At 46.4% G+C, this 12472-nt stretch overlaps 1 protein-coding gene across 1 annotated transcript in view; it reads left to right on the forward strand.

The window, feature by feature from the left end:
- The first annotated feature begins 8691 nt into the window (after positions 1–8691).
- Positions 8692–12472, forward strand: part of LOC135812814 (mucin-2-like) — a 12846-nt gene continuing 9065 nt past the window's right edge. Inside the window, exon 1 of the mRNA XM_065326031.1 lies at positions 8692–8903. Coding sequence (XP_065182103.1) covers positions 8692–8903 — 212 coding nt within the window. The remainder of the gene's footprint in view (positions 8904–12472) is intronic.

Raw genomic sequence — 12472 nt, forward strand, 5'->3', positions numbered from 1 at the left:
AATACAAAAGCACAATGGACTTAGAGGTCAGGCCGGATCCTTAGAATTAAAAAACAAACAAAACAAAAACTAGTTGTTTTGATCACTGTGAAACAAATTGTATTGAAATTCCATTTCCTGGCGTCGTAAGCGAGATTCTCTCTCCATCCTCTCGGTCTCCCTCTCGTTCCTTTCTCGCTCCATTCTTAGCTCATGGCGTTCACGCCGTCGCTCCCTCTCCTCTTCCCAGTCTTGCCTTCGTTGTTCAAGATCATGTTGCCACTGGCGCTGCTCACGAACCCGCCGCTCTTCAAACTCCAGTTCTCGCAGCCTGGTGTTCTGCTCGATTTCTGTCAGTCGAACTTGTACATCTGTTACAGATGACACATAATCCGTCTGAGCCCTCCTTCTCCTGGCTCCTCTGCCCACGTCCCCTTCCTTCTGGGCCAGCGCTTCCACCTGTGGAACCACAACAGGAGTTGGTGCACGACTGGTATCAGTTATCGGGTTTGGCGCCGGGTGCCGCAACGCTTCAGGTACAGGTAAGTCTAGTTGAGTCAAGTCAGCTTGGCCAAAGTCGGCTTGCGTCTCACTAACTTCTGGATATGCTTCATCTAAATATGAGGCATATTCATCGTCCACTTCAGCGGTATCGGTTGACCTGCTGGTGGTCGCGCGTGGTGCTGTCAGCAAAGGTGCAGAGTCGTCTAGGTGGTCCGACATGGACCGACCTAGGCGCGCAGACCTTGATGACTGTGCACTGCCTGGTACTGGCGAGGAAACACCTGCTGACGATGTGCTGCTTGCCACTGATGACCGGGCCACCCTTGACGCACTTGGCCCGGGCAAGGTTCGCGGAGGCATAGATGTACTTGACGCGGTCAAGGTTTGGGGAGGCATAGATGCACTTGGTGCGGGCAATGTTCGCGGAGGCATTGATGGACTTGACGCGGTCAAGGGTCGGGGAGGCATAGATGCACCTGATGCCGCCGTGTACTGCGTCTGGGTGCCGAGAACAATGGTATCATCATCGGAGGATACAGTGTCCAAGGACATCCCTCCAGCTCCTAGGTTGGGGTTTGTAAGGAATAGCTGGTTCCAAACCGCAAAATTGGCCCACTTTCCCACGGCAGCCTGGATACAAGCATGAAAAAGAAGAAGTAGAAAAGAGAAATATGTTACCCAATGCATTATAATACATTTACACAGAATGCGTGCCCCAAATGAAAGCATTCTATCACCCCTTGCAGAGAATGCATCACCCAAATGGCTACCCATGCCCATTTCAGGTTCTGGTTGTACCACATATGCACTCATTTCAGGTGCACATTTGGCAACATATGCACTCGGTCCCCCTTTTGGCTTCCCTTGTCCTTTCCCGGTCCCGCCTGGGTATTCTAACGGTTGAACCCAGTGCACTCTTCTGGTCCACATTTGGCTACGCATGGACTTTTTCGGCCCTGTGAAGCCTCAAACTTCAAGAAATTAGAGACAAGTAGGGTTCTCTCTTTCTTCCTCTCCTCTATCTAGAAGGAAAACTACAGTGCTTTGTGGTCGAGTGTGCAAACACATACCAAGCACAAGATCACACACACCGAAATAACTGAAACAAGGGATTTTTACATAATGCATTTCCAATGAAACACCCGCCGTGGCCCGTGGGAACAAGACACAAAAACTAATGATAACAAGGAGGGGCAAACTCTATTACAATATCAACATCATTCCTCCTGCTGGTGAAAAAGCAATATTGATTGGCGAGAGAAACATCGTGAAATTACCTCAAGATCTCCGGGATCTACTACAGCGTTTCCAGATTGCTGGAGAATCCGGACCTTGGCGTAGGCTTGCTTGGCCTTTTTCTTCATATTGTCCAGCTTGTTCTTGCACTGGTCAACAGTGACTTCCGGCAACCCTCTCTGCACAGAAAATGCCGTCATCTTGGCTGCTGCCTGGCGATGTTTGTCCAGTAGAGTTAGCATCTGCCCTTGTGCAGCTGACAACACATCATGCCACACTTGGATGAAATGGGCTTCTTGTTCATCAGAGAACACTCGGAGAGGCATGGCGGAATCGTTGGAGAAATAATTTGAAAATGCAAACGCACGTACAAGGTTGCTTTGAAAAAGACAGGGAAAGCTACGCCCGTTCATCCGTTTTAGTACAAAAACCAGGTATACCCCCCCCTCTCCTACCACGTCTACGTTTCCCGTTTCCTCTCCTCCCGTTTTCAGTCCGTATATGGATCATCATGGCAACCGACCAAAACCTCCTTACGTGGACGTAGACGCAGCGCTTTGTACCATGGTGTGATGACAGCCTAAAGCCTGGCCAAGTGCACGAGGCAGCAGCACGTGCGTCGTAGAAAAGATTACGTCAACAAAAATTCCGCCGTGGCCCGTGGGCGAACCCATCAGCAAGTTGCACACTCTTGTTTATCTATTCCTGGTGTTACGGACACAGGTTAAAGTGCAGATGAATTCCGAACTCGCAATGTTCGCGCTCCGCTCTTTAGTGGACATGGGATTTTCTGAGTTTTTGACTAGGACTGCTGTTGATCTTTTTAGTGCTCTCCTTCATTGTACATACTCAACCCGTGCTCTTTGTGTCCCTTCCATTGGCATGACAATTATGTGCTGCAAATAAACTGCTTTCAACGGTTTACGGCTTAGTAGTGTAACGTAATTGGTGGTGAACTGACGCATTTGGAGTGAAATGGCGAGTGCGCGCACACACACACATACACACACACACACACACACCTTTCCTCACCCGTACCAGCGTATCACCTGTACCAGCTCTCTACGCTACAAAGTTACACTCTGGCACAGAGACTGACCGAGCTCTACTTCCAAAACAGTATACTGAAAAAGCCACATACAGTAAAGCCTGGTGTAAGCCTGGTGTAAGCCTGGTGTAAGCCTGGTGTAAGCCTGGTGTAAGCCTGGTGTAAGCCTGGTGTAAGCCTGGTGTAAGCCTGGTGTAAGCCTGGTGTAAGCCTGGTGTAAGCCTGGTGTAAGCCTGGTGTAAGCCTGGTGTAAGCCTGGTGTAAGCCTGGTGTAAGCCTGGTGTAAGCCTGGTGTAAGCGACCTCTCGATTTAGCGACCACCTGCTCTTAACGACCGTTTTTCCATGCACCGACAGTTCTACACAGACACTGTGGGACCTGGTTCTAAATACCACCTGGAATTAACGACCGCTTTTCCTTGCACCGTGGGGTGGTCGCTTAAACCAGGTTTACTATACTGTAATACCAGATATTTTAAAGTGAATCTCCGGATTTTCAAGGGTTAGCGAGGTGAAATTCTAACGAATTCTGTCTCAAAACCGGCAAATGACTGTACATGTACATATTATCGTTTTGCACATAACGACTTCAAATGTTAACGACTCTTTCAAATTCGTTAGAATTAAAGGGGAAGTTAAGGCAAAAATTAAAATTTCACCAGTTGTAGTATTCGGGGTGCTGAGTCGAATGGTCGTGGTCCGAGGAAGCTGAGACGCTCCCTTCCTACTTGAATCCCAATCGAACTCGCGCACTTCCACCGAAACTGGGTGACTGCGCCCTACTAGATGGGGATTTGTATGCAAAATGTCACTAAAAGCGCCATTTCGTTCTTATAAAAGCACGGATGACCGCGATTGGCCCATATGTTGTAGTCTTTTGGACGCTGAGTCGACTGGTTTTGGTCCGAAAAGGCTACGATGCAGCGTTCCTCCTTTATTCCCAATCGAACATGGTTGAACAAGCGGTCACGTGCTCCTGCGTACACCAGTCACCTGGTCACCGTGCCTGCAGGGTACAACTTACTAGCCTGTTTGACCTTTTTTGGGTGCAGTCCTGTCACTCGAGTTGAACCTTGGTGTGAAAGTTGTCGCCTGCTGGCGTGGTGACCAGGTGACTGGTGTACGCAGGAGCACGTGACCGCTTCTTCAACCATGTTCGATTGGGAATAAAGGAGGAACGCTGCATCGTAGCCTTTTCGGACCAAAACCAGTCGACTCAGCGTCCAAAAGACTACAACATATGGGCCAATCGCGGTCATCCGTGCTTTTATAAGAACGAAATGGCGCTTTTAGTGACATTTTGCATACAAATCCCCATCTAGTAGGGCGCAGTCACCCAGTTTCGGTGGAAGTGCGCGAGTTCGATTGGGATTCAAGTAGGAAGGGAGCGTCTCAGCTTCCTCGGACCAAGACCATTCGACTCAGCACCCCGAAGACTACAACTGGTGAAATTTTAATTTTTGCCTCAACTTCCCCTTTAAATTATTATATGCACCTCGTTAGAATAATGGCCTTTACAGTACAGTGGAACCTGGTTAAGAAAAACAGTTTATTGCATTCCCAACTCGTCACAACCACGCGCTCTCAGCCGAACCATACAGCCAACAGCAAGGACACTTCCGTTGAGAGATAATTTTTTCCACGCCTCCAGACAGCTGTTTCGCTCCCTGCGTGGAAACATAATTATAATCTCTCAACGGAAGTGTCCTTGCTGGTGTCTGTATGGTTCGGCTGAGAGCGTGTGGTTGTGACGAGTTGGAAATGCAATAAATTGGAAATATGGCCGAAAGCTCTGTCGCAATATTTAGTTAAGAAGAACACTGATAAGATAAACTGTTTTGCATTAGAAGAGCCAGTATCCGGTACTCTATTGCATAAATCACTGTGTATTCACGGGGTGTATAGTATGGATAAGAGGACCACCTGTTATTTGCGAACAAAAAACATCGGTTATTTAAGTTGGCGTTCGTTTTTGATCTACAGGTTTGGGTAGAAACTACTTCTTTCGGTAGAGGTGTTCGTTTTTTGAAAAACAATTCTACTCAAAAGGGTAGACTCTACTTTCCTCTGCCGGCTCTACCAGGAAAAAGTAATTAGTTGGTAGAATCCGGTAGAAGTTGGTAGAGAGCTACAGGATTTCCAGCAAGATCAAGGATTTGTATACAACTCCATACAAAAAAGAAACATTTCACGTACACATCGTGTAAACTACTAAATCCGGTAGAACAGCGTTCGTACACTTGCCTCTACCATCTACCTCTATCGGTAGAGTGACTCTACTCTACTCTACCAGTTAGCTAAACACGAACGCAGCCTTAGTGTTCGTCCTGAAAAGGTTTAACTATAATTATTGTTACACGTACTAGCTTTATTGGAGTCTTCAAATGTCTTGCTGCTTGATCCGCGGTGCAAGCAGCATAGCGCACTCTACAGAACAAAAATCCAATAGCAGAGTCACTCACCTACTTCGCAGCACGGCGTAGCAGACTAATCACGGCAAGATTGCCTTGGTCCGTGAACGGCTGTGCCCGGTCCCGCGGAAAATTTGGAAAAATGCACCCGGGTAGTTACAAGAACACTAAGGATCTGAAAGAACACACTCTTCAAGCTCTTCAACAACGACACTACTACAAGTAGCCGCTAGCATTAGCCGGTAGCTGTTCCAGCATAAACAGTGGGCGAATCATTTTTATTCCAATCCAAATAATTAGCAATAGAAAGTTAGAAACTACCGTACTGGCAATATATGTTGCCGCGTAACGCGTAACGCAGGGGGGTGCGGCGTAACGCGCGACCAGGCTAGTGCGACAAATTTTCGTTGAGTTCGTAACGCGCGTCCGGCGGGGTGCGGCGATCTTTTCATTGCAGTTTGCACTGCAAAAAAAAGGCTGAAAACTGTGAAAGCACGTGTACCGCGTGGTGAAAAGTAGTTTTTGGAGGAAGCGCTCTTCCCCTATGTCACTTTCCCTTTGATGATCTTTTTGTGAACAGATCACTCTGATAGTTAAAATATACAGTCTTCTATTGATATCGTTGTCGCCCTTTGCCGTCGGGTTTCCGTCGGGTTTGTAACAGTTGGATAGCAACTGAATTTCTGTGCCTTCAATGTGGATGAAAAGAAAAAATGATGCGGCAAAAGCAAAAAAAATGATGCAGCAATAGCAAAAAAAGTGATGCGGCAATAGCAAAAAAAGGACTGCGGCAATATAGAAACCTGTGTAACGGCTCCTGTGCGACTTTGCATGTAACGCCCTGCGTGCGGCAAACATGTGCCAATGTAACGCTTCATGGCCTCACTGCGGCAACATATATTGCCAGTACGGTATCAAAAAGAAGGCATGAAGCAACAGCAAATGAAGGTATGCGAGAAACACGCATTTTCCAGTGTTAATTTAGCGCAAGGCATTTAATTTCACCCTCAAACACCACACTGTGACCACAGCATGACAGTCATTGTACTAGTACTTCGAAGTACAGTCTACAGTACATAGTCCCAAACATGGAAACAAGAGCCTGTTTGCAGCTTCATGTAGCATGCACTCTAAACATTGGCTGATGAATTATTTCTTGGTCAGCAAGCAAGCGGGGCTAAAAGGTGGAAATAGTGCCAGGAGTGGGTTGAGTGGGAAGTGCGTGAAAAAACCAGTGCGAAAAGGTGCGACCCAGAAGCCGCAGTTTCACTGATGCTAACGTAAAAGAATGCGCACAGAAAAACGCAGTGCACACTCTCGAGTGTAGTATGATGCGGAGAGGATACAATGCACAATCATGATCGTTACGATGATGTTTGTCAGTGATATGAGTTCACAGCTCCGCAGCCTTGCTACCAGAATCAGAGAGCGCAGTAACTCTCGAAACAAGGACAAGGTGAAAGGTAAAGTGCTTGCCGAACGTAATGCCGCCAGGCGCCAGCCATCAATCAGAGACTTGACTTTGCCCTTGGGAGCAAGGCAGTGCAACGTCTGTAGCTGGATATTTTACGCCATCAGAAAGGGTGATAACTAGCTTACACTAGGTGATTGTCCCTCAGAAACTGAGACAGAGATACAAAAAAGGCACCAATCTGACAGAGTACTGGTACATTCACGACTTGACACCTTGCTCCAACATACACTACCTAGTACCTGCGATGCGGAAACGACTTCACAGGATCAGAACTGAAGTATAATGTACAAAGTACAGGATTTGTATACTGATGCAAACACAACTGCTCCCTATATTTTATTATATCAGTACACAAATCCTGTACTTTGTACATGTTCTTCAGTTCTAGCCTGACCTCGTGTAGTTCGTTATACTATCATTATGTTAACATACATGTATAGTCTCTCTCTTTTTTTTTTCAAGGTGAAACCATGACAAGTGTAAGCATTTCGAAGTAAGTGAGTGTTAGGCGTGCAACTGCAAACATAGTAGCACTATTACTCACACCAATGTGACCAAAGGTGTGGACGCAACTACATGTATAATAGCATTGATTCAGCAACAGTATTTTTTCTTCAGACTTTTCCCGTTTGCATCTTTTCCGTCGGAGCCAATGAATAATAATATTTATAGAAAGGAAAAAGGACCAAGGAACTACAAGTAGCGCTATATTGTCCACTAACGCCACCAGTTACTAAACAATCAGCTCATGCGATAACATTACACGACACTGACCGACGGTACTGACGTTCTACAACTAACTGGCTAACACCTCTAGCACTTCTTGGATGCGCACTCCAACAGCCTTCCAACTTGGAAGGTTCTGAGTTATAGAAACAATATTGAAGGGAAGGTGCGCGCAACCAAGACTAGCACATTCAATATGGTAGTTCCTTGGTACTTTTCTTTCTATAAATTTATCCTTGGCTCTCCATCCGAGTCCAATAATAATATTAGAATCTCAGCCTCAGCAGCCGGGCGCGGTGGCAACCTTGTTCTTATTCATTATTTTTATTATTATTTTATTCCACCATGGCGTGACGCCAATAAGGTCGATTGATAAGTGTGATAGATTTTTCTATTTCGAAAAGCGATCCTGTCAGCTTTTCTATTATTGTGTTTTTCCTTGGGGTTGCTTCCAAGTACAATGTACTGTACTGTCTGTAGCATGTAAAGAGCCAGGGCCGAGCCCATCTCCATCTCCGGAGTCCGAAGTGCGGATGGTATTGGCATATGGGTCAGTCCTGTCTGGCCTTACCTACTTTCACTGCCCGCGCTGTGTTGTGTAGAATGCAGCAGGATTTTTCATTCTATTCTCTATCTCTCTTTTCTTCATGCCAGGCGTGAGCCATCCCCTGGGTTAACGCAATGGGTGCTATATATTCTTCTTTTTTTAATCCAGCAGGATACGGATAAAGTGGATCTCCTGCAGTGATACAGGCTCCATGTCCATGACCTCCAGGAGCTTCTTTCGATCTATGATACCCTCGTCTGCTATTCCAATCCAGTAGTAATGGCGACACCAGTGGCCCTGCGTGGATCCAGCAATGGAACAGGATAGGTGCACGGCTCATGGTCTGTGACCTCAAGCTCCACAGGCAGGGGCTGGTCTGGCACGAAACCTAGCCAATTCACAAAATGGATTACTGAAATCCCAAATATGGACGACTAACGTAATTGATTGACTGCGTGGAGGGGGTGGGGAAAACGAAGCCATGCAGCCACAGCCACCGTGCTGTACAACAGTTTTCAGATCAACATGTCTTCTTCATAAACTCGCAGAACTAGCACACCATAAAGAATACATTTATAGTAAAGAAGGTTGGCGTATCCTCCGGTAACGAAGAAGGTGTAATAACAGGACTTTGAAAGTTGGACTTCTCAGTTCAAATAGGATTTTAGCCTCAGTTTAGCTCACTTGAACGAATGAATACAATAGCGGTTATAGTGATTTAATCACAGTAGACTAGAGAAGCGCCTTTCTCCCATACCCCCTGTGGAATGGCAGCGTCACAGGACTACACTCGGATTCTTCGTGGTGATCTCCTTGGCACACGACACTGGCGTCTTGTCCTACTGTTGGCTGTGCTAGTGTTGTCAGTGACCACCCGGTTTGCACATGCGTATCCCAGCTACGCGCCTTTGATACCGAACATTGTGAACGCCAACACTGGTCTGTCCTTGGTGCCCAATCCTAACACTGAATCCTCAACGTAAGTCTTGGCCACATGGCGTAGGTCAATGTCTGCTATGGAGGTGTGACTTTCTTAAAACTAAAATTGCCCGTCGTCCTTGGTCGGCCGGGCGGATACCTCCATTTTCACCGATCCCAGGGCATTATACTCCATCTGCATGCATTGATGCTGTTTAGCTGTAATGACTTCTCTGTATGAGTTGGTTATAGAGGGCAAAGCGTGCCATTCAGAAAACAAAGTATGGACTTAGAAGCAGCGATGTCTTCGGAAACAGTAGACGAAGTATACGTTTTTTATACAAAAGAGAAAGACCAAGGAGCTACAAGTTACGCTATACTGTCCACTAACACCACCAGTTACTGAACAATCAGCTCATGCGATAACATTGCACGACACTGACCGACGGTACTGACGTTCTACAACTAACTGGCTAACAGCTCTAGCATATCTTGGATGCGCACTCCAACAGCCTTCCAACTTGGAAGGTTCTAAGTTATAGAAATAACATAAGGAGGGGGAGGTGAGCTGATTGTTTAGTAACTGGTGGTGTTAGTGGACAGTATAGCGTAACTTGTAGGTCCTTGGCCTTTTTCTTTTGAATATATTAAGCCTTGGCTCTCCAGCGGAGTCTATAAGTTTTTTTAACTTGAAACCACGCACCCAATTCGTAAAACAAGAAAGAAGGAGGAAATGACAAAACAACAGACTAACAAGACATTGACTGAAGTTGCTTGCTCCTACATGCACGTGGAGCTCGCGATCACTACAGAGTTGCTTGACTCAGGACTGGCTCAACTTTACAATCAAGAGCACGCTAAAGATCCATCTAAAATCCCACACCGGGAACCTGCAAAGAAGGGCCATTCCCTCCTGAATACACAGTTTCATCAGTTGAGCTGGAGTAGGCTGTGAACTTTCTGCTCCAGGAGCTAAATAGCGCCAGCACTCCAGCAATCACGAGGGATAAAAACTTTCAGGAATGCTCTTTTTCCAGTACGACAAATACTTTGCGAGGCCCGAGGTAGCAGCGGGATTCAACGAGGGACAGATGGGAAGCAGACAATGGGAACCGGTAGACAACGCAGCTCTAACCTCCAGAAACTAGTCACCTGACCAAGCGATGGACAACAATACGAATTTAGAAGTAGAATGCCACTTGTGAGCCCGTCTATGGACAAGTGAACCTGTACCTAGAATTTCACATAAGAACAGCCCAACTTCATCCAAACAAAATGTTATTCAAATGTCAGTCCATGAAATGGTACATGTGCAGCGGGAATGTCCTCCATCACTTTGCACTGAATGATTGGGTGGGAAATGCCATGTCCACAGACTACATACAGTAGTTGCTTAGGTGTCCTCAACGCCTGTTTGAGTGATGATTTAGATCGGCGACGGAAGGCACGGTCGTATTTACACCACTGTTCTCTTTGTACAGTATGTGTTTGTACTATGCGTGTTTGGTGCGCGTGTGGGTTCGCGGGCTTGTGTTTGTGCATGTGTGTGTGCGGGTTTTTGTGAGTATATGTGTGTGTATTTATGTGTGTGCGTGTGTGTGTGTGTGTGTGTGTGTGTGCGTGCGTGTGTGCGTGTGTGTGCGTATGCGTGTATGTGTGCGTGTGCGTGTTCATTATGTGGACGCACGGCATTGCATTAATTACATGTATGGTGTTTTGCTTTGAACCAGGTCGGCCATGCAGTCACACTGTTTGACAATAGGGCACGCGGGTAGCTGTTTTGGTCCTCTACAGGGTATGTCAAGTCTTGTCTTGGTAGTTTTAGTGTGTTCAAATAATTCACTACACATGTGCACACAGTACACAAGGCAGAACAACAGAGACCAATATGTTTCTCGTGGCTCCGAGTTTCGTGTTTTACTATAATTACTCATCCGATGCTTTTAAACTCGAAACTCAGAGCCACGAGAAAGCTGTTGGTCTCTGTTGTTCTGCCTTGTGTACTGTAGTACGGTCTGCTCTTGTTACGGTATTGAGCACTATAATTCAGCAAGGCCCCCAGACGTTTTGTCCACACATATACATGAATACATACACATTGTTGTGAATTCCAGCAGAAATCCAAGAGAGCTCGATACCGGGAAGGTAGAGCCGTGACACACTAGTCAGAACAACAGATGGCTTGATCAGTCAGTGGCTTGATCAGTCAGTGGCTTGATCAGTCATGAATACATACATGTATACATGAACAAACAAGGCCGGTCTAGGAAGCTCCAGGTAGAGTGCTCAATGTACATGTACGAATGTACAGAGCAGTATACACTAGCTAACACAGCCTTTCGCCTCTGTTGTGTGTGTACATGTATACAATCATGCATATGTACAAGTACTGCTAACACCTGCGACAAGGAAGTGCCATTCCAAGATGTGCGCACCATGAAGGCAGGCACGTACGAGTCCTAGATATGAGTGACACATTTTCAATTTTTCAATTTCACTGTCTGTCTGTGCTGCTCCCTAAAATGGGAGCTTATGCTACATGACTGGAAACGTGTTGGGCACCGCCAAGGCTTAAGGGTCAAGGTGATGTGTGCAGTTGATTTATTTGTCCCCTCTGGAAACAGAACCAGAGTGTCACTGCATGTTGTTGGTAGTGACGTTTTGGGCTGTTGGAACCCGATGAATTATTTCATTTATCCTACTCAAGCTCAGCTGATGAGGGCTGAGTTCACCGAGCCACTGCCACTAAGCAGTTCAGGGAGATGTGCTTTCTTGATGGTTTACCGAGCATGTTATGTTGTGTTATCTTTATTTAACTTCACCATAGGTACAGCAGGCACTCTTTGCCTCCGTATGTGTGTGTGTGTGGGGGGGGGGGGGGTGCTCCTGTGTGTATCCATGCGTGTACGCGGTTCGTTTGATTTCTGTATGCTGTTCTGAAAACTAGGGACGGCTTCATCCACTGAATCCTGCTGGTACGCGTTCAATGGCATTACTGAAAGCAGTTTGGCGTCAACATTAGAGTCATATGATGAGTGCATAAAAGCAAAGAAAGCACAGAACAGAATTCCTGCACTGGCATGTAAGGCAACAATGCTTTATTATTAGGAATGGGTTTGCTCCCACACTGGAGCTCGCGCTATTCCGCCGACTTGACTTGAAACTAAGACTGACTCACGACTGCCATCCAGAGCACACGAGTGTGGGAGCAAACCCATTCCTAAAACACTCATCGTCCAAGTCGCAACCACTATTTCAAACAATGCTTTAGTTCATTTTAGTTTGATGATTATGCATGTTGTCGTTCCCGTAAAAGTGGCTTTTTCCTATGTGTGAGGGAACAATAGCCATTGGTATTAGCCCCTTATTCTCCTGCCCGGAATGCAGGCTTTTATTCCAGCTGACGTCCCAGACCGCATGATGAGAACCGCTCAATCACATTGTAAGACCTGCAGCATGTACAGTGCAACCTTGAACCTGTATATCCCGGTACATGTACATATATAGTAAAACCTGTCAAGGCGACCACTCCGATAAGGCGACCACCTGTCCTAAAAGACCACTGGAACCAGGACCAAGGGATGCTATTCCCAGTGAATTGACCCTGGATAAGCAGACCACCTGGTAACA

This window comes from Sycon ciliatum, chromosome 3 (assembly GCF_964019385.1).
Source record: "Sycon ciliatum chromosome 3, ocSycCili1.1, whole genome shotgun sequence".
Classification (NCBI taxonomy): Eukaryota; Metazoa; Porifera; class Calcarea; order Leucosolenida; family Sycettidae; genus Sycon; species Sycon ciliatum.